The sequence below is a fragment of the Chrysemys picta genome, chromosome 3 (assembly GCF_011386835.1).
Source record: "Chrysemys picta bellii isolate R12L10 chromosome 3, ASM1138683v2, whole genome shotgun sequence".
NCBI lineage: Eukaryota > Metazoa > Chordata > Testudines > Emydidae > Chrysemys > Chrysemys picta.
The window spans coordinates 41,573,066-41,589,248 of NC_088793.1; the positions used below are offsets into that span (position 1 = coordinate 41,573,066).

Here is a 16,183-nt window from a genome sequence, read left to right on the forward strand (position 1 = left end):
GCCATCTAACTACACCCACCAGACTCCCTATGTACATAGTCAGAAGGTTAGCAAAGAAAATGCATGTATGTACAAGCAAACAGGGAATCATACCTTTTAGCTGCTATAATATGGCAGTTAGGGCACTAACCAGCGGTGTAGGAGACCCAGATTCAAGACCCTGCTCTGGATGATTCAAAGCAGTTTCAGATCACTCTGAAGCAAGCAGAGTAAGAACTCTGATTCCCAATCTCCCACAACCACCAGTCTATAGAGCGAAAGCTTGAGCTCTCTCTCCAAAATGCAAATATATATCTCTTTTGAAAAAGTGATATATATTTGCAAAATATTTCGGCTTCAGCAAAAAGCATATTTTGACAAGATTTCATTTGGTCTAAAAATGTTCTGACCAGCTCTATCTCCGACAACATAGATGTTACTTACTTTTAAAAATAATTTGAAGAAACTATAATAGTTATAAATGTTTTAACACTAATTATGTAAACTGTATGCCAGAAGTCTTTGAAAATCCTATTAGACTTGACTTATAAAAATATAGATATCTGATTTTAATGCTTGGGGAAGACAATATATCACAAATTCAAAGTGAGATTGAAATGTTCTCGTAACACAACCTGAAATTATTGATTCTCTCTTAAGAAACTAGAAGATTAGCAAAAGAAAATGTACATTCAAGGAAAAGGAATAATGATCACATTAAGGGGATCTATTTTGTCCCATGAAAAGTAAGTCTATGCCAAAAAACAATACTGAGCTCTCTCATTTACTTACAAGCATGCAAACAAATATTAGTTTTGTGGTCCAGCCACTGGACCATACATTCAGATAATTGAAGAGATCCTGGCTCCTAGTTCTTGTTGAGCTAACTCTTTGATCGGGGCCAAATATTTATGCTATGTACAGCATGATTAGCCAGGCTGTGCAGTGAGGAGGTACACAGTATTAGGGGGTGAGGCTTGAATCACTCTCAAGCAGAATTCATAGCCGAAGCAGAACCAACTCCACAGCTGTATGTTAGAAGCATGATCCTGTTCCTAGAGAAATTAGTGGCAAAATGCATTTATCTCAATGGTGCATGATCAGGCCCTAAACCATATCAACTCCGATCTAATTGGTTGTAAAACCTTATTTCCTTATGTTATACATCCTCCTTAAGACTTACCTAAATACTGAGTTGTAAAAATACAGCATCTTTGTTTTGAGTGATGTTCTATCCAGATAGTTCATTAGAATTAAAATAGATTAATCCAAAACAGCTTTCAGAGTGGTAACCATGTTAGTCTGTATCAGCAAAAAGAACGAGGAGTACTTGTGGCACCTTAGAGACTAACAAATTTATTTGGGCATAAGCTTTCGTGGGCTAAATCCCACTTCATTGGATGCATGCAGTGGAAAATACAGTAGAAAGATATATATACACAGAGAACATGAAAAAATGGGTGTTGCCATACCAACTCTAACAAGACTACTCAAATAAGGTGGAATATTATCAGCAGGAGAAAAAAAACTTTTGTAGTGATAATCAGGATGGCCCATTTCAAACAGTTGACAAATAGCCCACCTTAATTGATTAGTCTCATTAGAGTTGGTATGGCAACATCCATTTTTTTCCATGTTCTCTGTTTGTGTGTGTATATATCTTCCTACTGTATTTTCCACTGCATGCATCCGATGAAGTGGGTTTTAGACCATGAAAGCTTATGCTCAAATAAATTTGTTAGTCTCTAAGGTGCCACAAGTACTCCTCATTCTTTTTATCCAAAACAGCCTTAGCCATATTTTTAAACATTAACATATACTCTGACATTTCATTTTCTCTCTCTCTCTCTCATAATAAAAGGTTTAAATAAAAGAAATCCTTGTTAACTAAACAAATGTTTTACACTACATTTAATATTTTACTACAATCAAAGTTGTTTTGATTTCAACAAAGGCAATTATAGCTTATTTTGATTTACAGACATCTCTATAATTACTGCACTAATATAACATATATTATAATTTATATATTTATATCCGTAAAGAATTTCTGACTACACACTAATGGTAAGACATCAAGCGTTATGGAATGAATAACTCTGAATACTCCTGTGCTGGCACACCCATCCAGTAAAATTAAACTTCAATCAAAGGCTATAATTACAAGGCACTTGCAAAAAAAGAATTTATCAAAACTGATAACAGAGGTAAGCCATTAGACTCACAATTACTAATGTAATCAGTAACTATTTTAGTTGTTCTGTTTGACATTTGACAGATACTTCTCCCTTACCCAAACACAGCTTTTACTCCAGCCTGTAAATGTATCTTTATAGTATTTATACAATCTTTTGTGTGCTGAGGGATATCTGACAGCGAAAAGTCTTGAAACAACATTGTGTCTACTTTAATAATAGTAACAGCTGCCTCTCTTTAAGTATAAAAACACTCCAGCTATAACCGCAGTCCCCTCCACCCCCCTTTTATATGTAATGGGGATTATGCCTTTGGGGATCATTTGTTTATTGTGTTTAATGGACTAGTTGCAGTGCCTGTGCCTGGGGTGGGAGAAAGAAAGTATCTTGTAGTATGAAGTCGTGGGAATGAAGGGTGGCAGGTCCCAGCACTGCTAGAGGACCGTTTTTAAGGAGGGAAACCCAATCCCAGCAAACAGCAGCAATTTATACCCACTCTACAAATGCCTCGTCGTTCCCGAGTCACGCCAAGCCTCGCCACCCAACGGGTACAGACAAGTGACCGGGGGGAGTGGGTCCCCCAGAGCGCACGGGGGTGCCGAGATGCTGGGCACTCTGGTTATTAATCGAGTCCCCACTCCGGTTACCTGCGCGGCGGAGGCGGCGACGCTGGCTGCTGGCTGAGGTGGCGGCGGGTCTCGGAGCCGGGTCTCTTCCTCCTCGGGAGAATCGTCCAGGAGAACTTTGCTGCTCTTGTTGAGTTTCCACATGCTGGGGCGTGGGGGTTCCGCCTCACTCAGCCCTGGGACGGGGGGAAGGGAGTGACTCCGCGGCCCCGGACGCGTCTGCGGGCGCACTGGGGCTCTCACTGCCCGGGGAGGGGGGGGGGGGGGGCAGAGCTTCGCCTCCCTCCGGCCCTAAAGCGGCCCCCTCCCCTCTCCTGCCCGCATTACCCCCTAGTGCCCGGCTTCGTACCAGGGGGCTGCGCCTTCCCGGGCCCCTCCCGCCGGCCGGCCGCTCTGTCCCCTCGTCGCAGCGGCTGCGAGGAGCTCGGCCGGGAAGGTCCCGCCCCCGGCCAGTGGAGCGGTCCGAGCGCGGGGCGGACGGGCCCGGAAGGCAGTGGCAGGGGGAGGGAAATGCCGCCGACTCTCTGTCCCCTTCTCACCTGTGACCTTCCCCCACCGGAGCCGCGGCCCGGAGCCGCCGAGCGGCCGCTGCCATGTTTGCGAGTGGCGGCGGGGGGAGCACGGGCTTTCCGGTCACCACGGCAACCAGCGCGGCTCCGTCCGGCCTCCGACATCCCGCCGGGGCCTACCGGGGGGGCGGCCCTCTACGTGCCCGCTGCCGAGCGCGCGCTGCCCCAGAGCATCCACACAGAGAGCGCCCCCTTTCCAGTGCCCCCCACACATTGAGCCTCCCGTCCCTTTACACTATCCCATACAGAGAGTGTCGCACACAGACAGCAGCCCACTCCTTCACAGCACCCTCAGACCACCCCCACACAGCCAGCACCCCACCCCTGCCCAGAGAGCACCCCAGCCCTTAACAGCACCGCACTCTTTCACAGCACCCCCACAGATAGAGCCCTGTACAGACAGCATCTCACCCCTTCACATACCCTCAGACCACACACCCCCACACACAGAGAGAGACAGCACCCCTCCCCTTCACAACATCCCACACTCAGCACGCCGCACAGAGCATCCCACCCCATCACAGCACCCACATGCAGGCAACACCCTTTCACAGCACCCTCAGACCACCCCCACACAGCCAGCACCTCACCCCTTGACAGCACCCTTGCAGAGAGGACCCCACCCTTTCAAAGCACCCTTAGACCAGCCTCCACACAGAAAACACCTGGCACAGACAGTGGAAAATTATTTCACTAGGAGGGTGGTGAAGCACTGGAATGAGTTACCTAGGGGGGAGGTGGAATCTTCATCCTTAGAGGTTTTTAAGGCCCAGCTTGACAAAGCCCTGGCTGGGATGATTTAGTTGGTGTTGTTCCTGCTTTGAGCAGTGGGTTGGACTAGATGACCTCCTGAGGTCTCTTCCAACCCTAATCTTCTATGATTCAATGATCTCACCCCTTTACAGCACCCCCATGCATAGAGCACCCTGCACAGAGAGCACCCTACCTCAAACACAGACAGCATCCCACACAGACCTCCCACGCATAGACAGCAGCATGCCACCTCTTCACAGCACCTCCACACAGCACTGCACATAGTGAGCAGGCTACACACCACTCCTCACACCACCCACACAGAGAGCAACCCCACCCACCAATCCACCCCATAACAACACCCACACAGAGAGCAACTGCACGTTACTCGCCACACAGACAAGACCTCTGGGCTACCCTACACACAGAGAGCACCTCACAGTTTCATAGCACCCCATGCACAGAGAGCACCCCACCCATCACCCCCCAGACAGCAACTCCCAAGGCCCCCCACACTAAGAGTACCCCTCACTACCCCCACACAGCACCTTACAACACACCCCAACTTTTCATAGCACTCCACACACAAAGCAATCTACACAGAATTTCTCACAATAGCCTCCACACACACAGCACCCCACCCATCACTTCCCCCCAAACACAGAGATGGCACCCCTTACAAACCATTCACAGAGACAGCACCCAGTACAGTCTCCACACATAGCATGCTACACAGTCAGTGCCCCTGGCCTCCTTTGTAAAGTGCTTTGAGATCTATTGATGAAAAGTACTATAGGCCAATATCAGTATCATCATTTTATTATTATAATATTAGTATGCCACTGCACACAAATACTTTCCCATAGACAGTACCTCACATACGACAGTATCCCCCACAGCATTCCATACATACACATACAGCAACCCACACAGTCACTACTCCCACACGGACAGTATTCTGCCACATTATCTGTACACTGTCACTTCCCACTGATCACCCACCACCCATACAATAACTCCCACACAGACAACCCCGAGAACAAATTCCCACAGTACTCTACACACAATCACCTCTCACTCATTGCACACACACAGCATCCCTAACAGTGCCCTCCCACCTCCACAGTCACCACCACACAGTCAGCACCCAGTCACCACGATTCACCCCACAAACATCACCTTCTACACAAAGTAGCCTCCTCACTCATGCAGAGACTGCACTCCACCCAGTGTCCCCACACATGCAATTACCTGCCACTCATCCCACTAGTTCTTCAACCATCCATAAAGATTTCCAAGATAGAAAAGACTGAAATTTCTAATTAGCTGAGCAAAGTGAGATCTTACACTCAACTCAATGGCATTTCTCTGTATGTTCAAACTGGAAATACCAGATTTGATATTTTTAATATTTTATAGGTAAAAAATAAGCAGGCAAATATCTTTAAACTTTAGCTCATGCTGTCAGGGAAAAAAGTTAATGGAAAAGTTTAAGAGCATACTATGAAATGGACTGTAATGAAGTGGTGTCTATTTATCATTGCTGGTTAGTGACGGAAACAGGAGTTTGCCATTGAGCAAAAGAGCAGTGAGTTTTCCTTCAACAGTAATAACAACATGTAACAGTAAATAAAAGTTTTTCTTTAGGTATTCATTCAAATTTCACCAAAAATATCTACTTAACATTTCAAATCAAAATTAAATTTAAAGATATGAGTAATTATACAATTTACAAATGTTAATTAAACCTTGGGACAAGTATGTAGGAAAATCTAGGTCACTCATCAGTCTTCCCTGAATTCTGGAAAGGTGGAATCATTATTATTATTTATTCTAATACTTATTTTACACATAGGGAAACTGAGACACTAAAAGATTAAATCCCCTGTGTACTACCAGCCATAGCCTTTTGCAGCACACCTCTCGAGGAGAGAACATCTCTGTCTATACCTGTTCAGCAAGGCTGAGAGGCTGGTGTAAATTCTAGAAACTCTTTAACCTCCAGTACCTCTCCTTGAAAGTTACAAGGTTCTCTTTTCTCCAGAGACATCTGCATGAAATAAGGTTTGGAACTGCTACTTTCTCCAAGAGATGATCCCTGTGGATACAAAGACCCTTCATGTAAATTAATATTCACCTTTCAAAGGTTGAACAATCAAGCTTAGATACCATAACTCACAAACTAATCTGCATGTCTGTCCCAGCCAGTTTCTGTTTTGTCTTTTTCAAATAGACAGATTGGTATTTTCTTCAATAGAAATTCCCACACAGGCACTCATTTTTCATTGTCATGAATTATGAATTAGGGATAGATGTCCAGAGATCTGTCACAGTGCTCTTGGAAGCTGACTGATACCATTTGAGACTGTATGAATTGCTTATCCTTACATATTCAGCACATTTACTCACAATGGAGAGTGACAATGTTGCACTCCCTATTGTGCACCATACAAGGACTTGCAGCAGCAAGGCCTAGGTGAGTATATCTGTAGCCTACTTGCTCTGCTCTTCTGAACCAATTATAAGCACATATAGCAGTGTTTTGCTTAGGGCCCTTTGGGCTGCAATGCACTCCTACCTGCCTGTCAGGAAAAGTGGGCATATTTAAGATGGAATGCTGAGTCCTCAAGGCCTGTTACTCAACATGTTGTACATACAAAAGGAGAGTTAGTTTACCTCAATGCTAGTGGATTCTGATCCCACACTGAGTCAAAGGTTGCAGGTTCAATATAGCAGTATCACATTTTGTGTCATAAAACAATGTCTGAATAACATGAACTGAAATCTTAGATGTATCATCATTCTAACCATAGCACCGGTCTATTCTGAATGAAGATAGGGTTTCTGATTTTTCTAGTTAATTATAATGTATAATTTAAACATGCGCACACATGCATGCACTTCCCTTGAACCTGCAGTCATACAATCTACAGCAATACCGTTTTAGGCCCCACCTTGGAAAATGCACCTGAGGCGTTCCATTGAGTTCAATGGCATTCATATGTGTTAAGTTTAAAATGCATAAGTGTTTGTGGAACTGGGGCCTTACATGTTATAATAGGTTTTCCATCCAAGTCTGCTTTATTTTCTTTTTTATCCCATCTCCCATAGAACTAAAATCTATTAACAGTCTATGGTAAAATTCCTTTCCACATCCTCCATTAATAGTAACTGAAACTTGAGAGGCTGAAAGACAAAGCACGTTTTCAATTATTAAAGACAGATCATATTTAGCATGAAAGTTCCCTTTAAAAGAGCAGGCTGCTTTGTAACTAGTTTTTTAGCATCTTACTCCTCATTCATATCTAAAACTCAAAGATTAATCAAGTGCAAGAGACAATCTCTAACATTTTTAATTTACATTTAATTATATTTTCTCATATTAAAATAGTAGATAATGATTCTTACGTTGTTTAATTTAGTTTTCATTTGATCATGTTAGTTGCTATATAAATAAATAGTTATGAATACATGATCCTACAGTTTCAACCTTCTGTCTTCTTCACCCTTTCCCCTCACTGTTGTTTGTTATCCTAACTTGAAACATCATGTCTAACATTAGGTTCTAACCCTGAAAATACTTATCTACATGCTTAATTTTGCTCTCATGTGTGGACCCACTGGACTAGTCACATGACTAAAATTAATCACATGTGTATGTTTTCAGGATTAGGGCCTTAGAGTGCAAACTCTTCAGGGGCAGGAACCTTGAGTTAAATCCTGGTCTCATTGAAGTTAATGGAAAGACTTATATTGACTTCAGTGGAGTCAGGATTTCACCCCTTGCCTTTCTGTTTGTTCTGAGATGCCTAGCACACTCTTGGGCAGTATCAATATTTCATAATCCTGTTTCTTTAAACAATTCAGTTTCTTTACAGGATTCTGAAGTTTAGAAACCTTTGGGTTTTTCATCCTCTTTTAAAAACTAATTATATAAAAATATCAAAATTTTTTCTCTGTCCTTCAGATTAGAAAGTGCACCCCATAAACTAGGCTTGCCTGGTGTGAAGGGGAGGCCAGACTCCTAAGGGATGCACTCAGTTCCACTGTTTTATCTTTTATCCTGCTACAGCATCGTCTAAAAACTGATTCGGTGGTGGCTATCAGCAGCATGATAGGAAGTGTGAGAAACTGGGACATTTTTTTCAGGTGGCAGGGGGGAAAGTTGCCTATATAAGACAAAGCCCCTAATATCAGGATGGTCCTGATAATATCAGGACATCTGGTCACTCTAGCAGTGTGACTTATTTCCTAGAATGCATTGGCTTTATAATGTAGGAAGATTGTGTCTGGAGAAATCCCACCAAGACATAACCAATTATGCCTCAAATATTAACTCAAGAAAAAATATTAAAAATATACCCCTTCCATAGTGAATGTCCCCTACCAATAATATATAAAAACCCAACTTCCCAAATCATTTCCACACCTCAGAAAAGGAGAAGCTCTTATCTAATTATTAAAGCGAATCACCACTCTCCCCAACATCAGTGATGTCTTCCTGGAAGTAAAAACCTAGGTCCACAACTGATGAGAAGAGAAGTGGCAATAGTGATTATAAATAGACTTGGAAATATTAGATTTTTATCAGTAAACATTAATAAAAACCAATTTCACCATACACACAAACTAATTCAAAAATATTTTCATCTACGAATAATCAAAATTTACAGATAGGCAAAGTCAGAAAATTGTTGTTTGAAAACTTCTTAGAGTTTGATTTAAGGCTATGTACTTTGTATATTTTGAAATTTGATGTTGACAATTTGTGCGTTAATGTTTATAAAGTTTTAACTTTTTGAATGTCAACATCTATTATCATTAAATAATTATTTTCTGACACCCCATAATTTCTCACAACTGAAAATTTAAATCAATAAAATTCAGAATAAAATGCTTAAAATTCATATTTGTGCACAACTGTGAAAATGTAAATCAATACAAATCTAAAAAAGTTTAAAGATAAATATCAATATCAGTTGAAATTATAAAAAAAATATAAATCAAATTTTATCAAGCCCTGCTATAAAATACCAAATGATCTGATCCACCCACATTAGTAATATGGCTCCAACTAGGGCAAAGCTTTTGTCACAGGTGGAAAATAAAGTAGTAAGTGCAACCATTATAAAAAGGAAATACTTCTTAACTTTAACTTCTTAAAAAATTAACAAATCAGTGTCAATACCTATTGTATTGAATAGGCTGTGTCCCAGGTCCAGCAAGGGATAAGATGTTAAAAAATATCATTTACTGTTGCAACATTAAATGGTTAAGTATGATTCAGGGTTTCATGCCAAGTTATTGCTGGCTTATGGCCATTGTAACAACCACCAGTTAAAATCTCTTTAACCCATTATTAAACTCACAGAAAAATAAACAAAATCTTTAAAGCATTTCAAGACTAAGAATTAAGGAAAGCTTTCATTTTAACAATTTTCCTTATTCCCTTTAGATGTGCAAAGTCTCCATACGGAAAAACTTAGACAGCATTATAGATTGTATTAAAAGTTCTTTTTGGAAGAAGAGAGACAGCATTCATTTATATGGTCTTGAGCTGTTATTATTTTTGAAATTCAATCCTGTTTCCTTTAAGAAAAACATATGCCAAATGGGACCAAAGAAGAACAACAAACACAGAAAATGAAGCTTCTGTCTCTGGTCCTTACTTTTACTTGCATACTAGCTGCTGGGAAAGTGAAGGCAGAGTACAGGGTCGTATATACCACAATGAGAGCCTGCATACTTTTTACCAGCCTCAGGCTGTTTAAGGCAGTACTTTGACCTTGGCTTTTTCAACACAGGCTCTCAGCAGTGTTGCAAAAGGTGAAGTTGCTTTTGCTGACTAATCCAGATTCTTATTAGATAGAAGGCAAAATGAGCAGGATAAGAAAGAAGACAATTAGGGTAGAGGAAAGAAAATGCCAAACTAGGAAGATGATGACAGTCAGATGCTAAGGCTCACATCCCAGGGTTTTTCAGGATTTAGCTGAAGCCGGTAGAGGTGGTGATGTCCTCCTTTTTTCTCTCTGATTAGTGTGGTCAGGACCTCTGTCTGAATCAGGACAAAAAAGGCCCAATGGTGTTACGGTAGAGCCCAGGATGCCAAGAGATTTCTGGGAGGGGGCGAGGAGAGTTGCAGCCATTATGGCAAAACTCTTTCCTTCCAATCCACTCATCCCATTGTTCTCTTTCAGGGACCCCCAAATAAGCAATGTCCAAAAAGGGGTGGCAACTTCATCCAATTAAAATTAACCACTCAAAACATATTTTGGTGATTTCAGCTATAAACATTTCCTCCCATTTTTAGAATATTTCAACTTGTCATATCAACTCACGAGTCTCTCAGGAGCTTTAAAGACCCCTTATCTTTCTTTTAACTTAAACAATCTAGTTTGTACCAGTCTTTCTGTCTCCAACTTCTTCTTACCCTTCTATACAATATGGTATAATAAGCTGAGTTGGACTTTTGTTGCCTTGGGCAACATAGAATACAGGCTTCTGCACAATAAACTGCTATAATAAATGAAAATTTCTTCCCAATCTCATGGCAGTAATCAAAGAAATCATCAAAATGTAGGACTGGAAGGGACTTTGATAGGTCATCTACTCCAGTCCCCTGCAGGGGTCTCGACATTTTCCCATGATGTCCACCTCATGAGAAAATCTAGGATCATGGGTGATAAGCAGGACAATAACAGGTTTTGGATGGCAACAGTACACAAGTTATAAAAGTCTCCCAAACTCTGAACTCATACTAATAAAAACTTTATATTACATCACACCATCATGTTCTGTTTGTCATATTTGTTTCAGAGAAGCTAATTTATAAATGATTTAGAGAGTTTTACAATTTTTTATTTGTGACTCTTTTCTTGTAAATCCAGGTTTGTACCAGTATAGTAAAACCATCTCCCACAAGTGAAACATGCTATACTGGTAAAAAGGCAGCTTTGCCAGTATATCTGTGTCTACACTAAGGACGTCTGCCAGTGTAGCTATGTTAGTCAGAGATCACACCTGTTCACACTTCTGACTGACTGAAGTCTTGCACAGACATGATATTAAAATGGCTCTTCAAACAGCTCGAATTCTAAAAAAGCAGCTTATTAGGAAAATGTTTTTGCTTTTCCCCTAAAAAACTACATTGGCTTAAGGCTGAGGCTGAGCAAGATTTACTCCTGAAGCAGAAACAGTTTTTCTATACATAAAGATGTTATGACTTAAAATCTTATATCTCACTGCCTTGTCTCATTACAAACAAGCACTTTATTCCTTAAAAAGGGGAGATTTCCAGCTCCTCAGTGGAGCTCGTTACTTGCTTCTCATACTGGCAGGTCTTAAAAATAGGGCTGTCAAGCGATTAAAAAAATTAATCACAATTAATCACGTGATTAAAAAAATTAATTGTGCGATTAATCACACTGTTAAGCAATAATAGAATACCATTTATTGAAATATATTTGGATGTTTTCTACATTTTCAAATATATTGATTTCAATTAGAACATAGAATACAAAGTGTACAGTGCTCATTTTATATTTATTTTTATTACAACCTAATACAAGTTCTGTAGTGCAATCTCTTTATCATGAAAGTTGAACTTACAAATGAAGAATTATGTACAAAAAATAACCGCATTCAAAAATAAAACAATGTAAAACTTTAGACCCTACAAGTCCACTCAGTCCTACTTCAGCCAATTGCTCAGACAAACAAGTTTGGTTACAATTTTCAGGAGATAATGTTGCCCACGTGTTGTTTACAATGTCACCTGAAAGTGAGAACAGGCTTTCATATGGCACTGTTGTAGCCGGCATCACAAGATTTTTACGTGCCAGATGCGCTAAAGATTCATATGTCCCTTCATGCTTTAGTCACCATTCCAGAAGACATGTCCATGCTGATGACGGGTTCTGCTCAATAACGATCCAAAGCAAAGCGGACAGATGCATGTTCGTTTTCATCATCTGAGTCAGATGCCACCAGCAGAAGGTTAATTTTCTTTTTTGGTGATTAGGGTTCTATAGTTTCTGCATTAGAGTGTTGCTCTTTTAAGACATCTGAAAGCATGCTCCACACCTCATCCCTCTCAGATTTTGGAAGGCACTTCAGATTCTTAAACCTTGGGATGAGTGCTGTATCTATCCTTAGATATCTCACATTGGTACCTTCTTTGTGTTTTGTCAAATCTGCTGTGAAAGTGTTCTTAAAACGAACATGTGCTGAGTCATCATCCGAGACTGCTATCACACGAAATACATGGCAGAATGTGTGTAAAACAGAACAGGAGACATTCATTCTCCCCCAAGTATCAGAGGGGTAGCCGTGTTAGTCTGAATCTGTAAAAAGCAACAGAGAGTCCTGTGGCACCTTTAAGACTAACAGAAGTATTGGGAGCATAAGCTTTCGTGGGTAAGAACCTCACTTCTTCAGATGCAAGCATCTGCAAGCATCTGAAGAAGTGAGGTTCTTACCCACGAAAGCTTATGCTCCCAATACTTCTGTTAGTCTTAAAGGTGCCACAGGACCCTCTGTTGCATTCTCCCCCAAGTATTTCTAAGTAATTATATGGGCACATTTTATGGGCCTTAACTCTGTACTCTGAGTCAGTGGGAGGGAGAGGGAAGAGAACTATATATAGGTTTACAAAATTCTTTGCATAGTTAGGATTATAAACTAATTTTCTAGTAAATGTGTACAGGATAGCAGTGGTATGCCCCTATATTTTCCTAGAGAATGTAGCACTCCTGTTAATTTTTTTCCTCATTTCTTCTAGTGATTCACTGGAATATGACTGTCTCAATCAGAATTTCTTTTTATTGTAAATGACAGACTTTTTAAAGTTCCATTATTAGAGAGACAGGTTGAATTCCTGGCCTCATTGGAGTCAATGACAAAACTTTCATTGCTTCACTGGGGTCAGAATTTCACCCCAAAAATATCTTGATTCAGACAGGAGTGCTGAAGGAGTTGGCTGATGTGATTGCAGAGCCACTGGCCATTATCTTTGAAAATTCGTGGTGATTGGGGTAGGTCCCGGATGATTAGAAAAAGGCAAATATAGTGCCCCTATTTAAAAAAGGGAAGAAAGAGATCCCAGGGAACTACAGACCTAGGGTGAGCAGATGTCCTGATTTTATAGGACCAGTCCCGATTTGGGGAGCTTTTTCTTATATAGGTACCTATTACCCCCAGCCTCCTGTCCCGATTTTTCACACTTGCTATCTGGTCATCCTAGACAGACCGGTCAGCCTCACTTCAGTCCCCAGCAAAATCATGGAGCAGGTCCTCAAGGAATCCATTTTGAAGCACTTGGAGGAGAGGAAGGTGATCAGGAACAATCAACATGGATTCACCAGGAGCAAGTCATGTCTGACCAACCTGATTGCCTTCTATAATGAGATAACTGGCTCTGTGGATATGGGGAAAGTGGTGGATGTAATATATCTTGACTTTAGCAAAGCTTTTGATACAGTCTCCCACAGTATTCCTGCCAGCAAGTTAAAGAAGTATGGATTGGATGAATGGACTTTAAGGTGGAAAGAAAGCTGGTTAGATTGTCAGGTAGTGATCAATAGCTCAATGTCCAGTTGGCAGCCGGTATTAAGCGGAGTGCCCCAGGGATCGGTCCTGGGACCGATTTTGTTCAACGTATTTATTAATGCTCTGGATGATGGGATTATTTGCACCCTCAGCAAGTTCACAGATGACACTAAGCTGGGGGGAGAGGTAGATACACTGGAGGATAGGGATAGGGTCCAGAGTAACCTAGACAAATTGGAGGATTGGGCCAAAAGAAATCTGATGAGGTTCAACAATGACAAGTGCAGAGTTCTGCACTGAGGAAGGAACATAAGAACATAAGAAAGGCCGTACCGGGTCAGACCAAAGGTCCATCTAGCCCAGTATCCTGTCTACCGACAGTGGCCAATGCCAGGTGCCCCAGAGGGAGTGAACCTAAAAGGCAACGATCAAGTGATCTCTCTCCTGCCATCCATCTCCACCCTCTGACAGACAGAGGCTAGGGACACCATTCCTTACCCGTCCTGGCTAATAGCCATTAATGGACTTAACCACCAGGAATTTATCCAGTTCTCTTTTAAACTCTGTTATAGTCCTAGCCTTCACAATCTCCTCAGGTAAGGAGTTCCACAAGTTGACTGTGCGCTGAATGAAGAAGAACTTCCTTTTATTTGTTTTAAACCTGCTGCCTATTAATTTCATTTGATGACCCCTAGTTCTTGTATTATGGGAATAAGTAAATAACTTTTCCTTATCCACTTTCTCCACATCACTCATGATTTTATATACCTCTATCATATCCCCCCTTAGTCTCCTCTTATCCAAGCTGAAGAGTCCTAGCCTCTTTAATCTCTCCTCATATGGGACCCGTTCCAAACCCTTAATCATTTTAGTTGCCCTTTTCTGAACTTTTTCTAGTGCCAGTATATCTTTTTTGAGATGAGGAGACCACATCTGTACGCAGTATTCGAGATGAGGGCGTACCATTGATTTAGATAAGGGCAATAATATATTCTCAGTCTTATTCTCTATCCCCTTTTTAATGATTCCTAACATCCTGTTTGCTTTTTTGACTGCCACTGCACACTGCGTGGACATTTTCAGAGAACTATCCACGATGACTCCAAGATCTTTTTCCTGACTTGTTGTAGCTAAATTAGTCCCCATCATATTGTATGTATAGTTGGGGTTATTTTCCCCAATGTGCATTACTTTACATTTATCCACATTAAATTTCATTTGCCATTTTGTTGCCCAATCACTTAGTTTTGTGAGATCTTTTTGAAGTTCTTCACAGTCTGCTCTGGACTTAACTATCTTGAGCAGTTTAGTATCATCTGCAAACTTTGCCACCTCACTGTTTACCCCTTTCTCCAGATCATTTCTGAATAAGTTGAATAGGATTGGTCCCAGGACTGACCCTTGGGGAACACCACTAGTTACCCCTCTCCATTCTGAGAATTTACCATTTATTCCTACCCTTTGTTCCCTGTCTTTTAACCAGTTCTCAATCCATGAAAGGACCTTCCCTTTTATCCCATGGCAGCTTAATTTCATAAGAGCCTTTGGTGAGGGACCTTGTCAAAGGCTTTCTGGAAATCTAAGTACACTATGTCCACTGGATCCCCCTTGTCCACATGTTTGTTGACCCCTTCAAAGAATTCTAATAGATTAGTAAGACACGATTTCCCTTTACAGAAACCATGTTGACTATTGCTCGACAGTTTATGTTTTTCTATGTGTTGGACAATTTTATTCTTAACTATTGTTTCGACTAATTTGCCTGGTACAGACGTTAGACTTACCAATCTGTAATTGCCGGGATCACCTCTAGAGCCCTTTTTAAATATTGGCATTACATTAGCTAACTTCCAGTCATTGGTTACAGAAGCCGATTTAAAGGACAGGTTACAAACCTTAGTTAACAGTTCCACAACTTCACATTTGAGTTCTTTCAGAACTCTTGGGTGAATGCTATCTGGTCCCGGTGACTTGTTAATGTTAAGTTTATCAATTAATTCCAAAACCTCCTCTCGTGACACTTCAATCCATGACAGTTCCTCAGATTTGTCACCTAGAAAAGCCAGCTCAGGTTTGGGAATCTCCCTAACATCCTCAGCCGTGAAGACTGAAGCAAAGAATCCATTTAATTTCTCCGCAATGACTTTATCGTCTTTAAGTGCTCCTTTTGTATCTCGATCATCAAGGGGCCCCACTGGTTGTTTAGCAGGCTTCCTGCTTCTGATGTACTTAAAAAACATTTTGTTATTACCTTTGGAGTTTTTGGCTAGCCGTTCTTCAAACTCCTCTTTGGCTTTTCTTATTACGTTCTTGCACTTAATTTGGCAGCGTTTATGCTCCTTTCTATTTGCCTCACTAGGATTTGACTTCCACTTTTTAAAGGAAGTCTTTTTATCTCTCACTGCTTCTTTTACATGGTTGTTAAACCACTGTGGCTCTTTTTTAGTTCTTTTACTGTGTTTCTTAATTTGGGGTATACATTGAAGTTGGGCCTCTATTATGATGTCTTTAAAAA

At 41.0% G+C, this 16,183-nt stretch overlaps 1 protein-coding gene across 5 annotated transcripts in view; it reads right to left on the reverse strand.

Moving 5' to 3' along the window:
• TDRP (testis development related protein) overlaps positions 1 to 4,402 on the reverse strand; it is a 42,908-nt gene extending 38,506 nt beyond the window's left edge. The window contains exons 1-2 of one of the 5 annotated variants that reach the window (XM_042848778.2): positions 4,316 to 4,332; positions 2,822 to 2,976 (exon numbers count right to left, since the gene is read on the reverse strand). In XM_042848778.2, coding sequence (XP_042704712.2) covers positions 2,822 to 2,944 — 123 coding nt within the window. In that variant the 5' untranslated portion in view covers positions 2,945 to 2,976; positions 4,316 to 4,332. Of the gene's footprint in view, positions 1 to 2,821; positions 2,977 to 3,339; positions 3,616 to 4,315 lie in introns of those variants that run through there. The other 4 variants (XM_024101551.3, XM_065587770.1, XM_024101553.3 and 1 more) reach the window with 4 other exon arrangements.
• Positions 4,403 to 16,183: the final 11,781 nt, after the last annotated feature.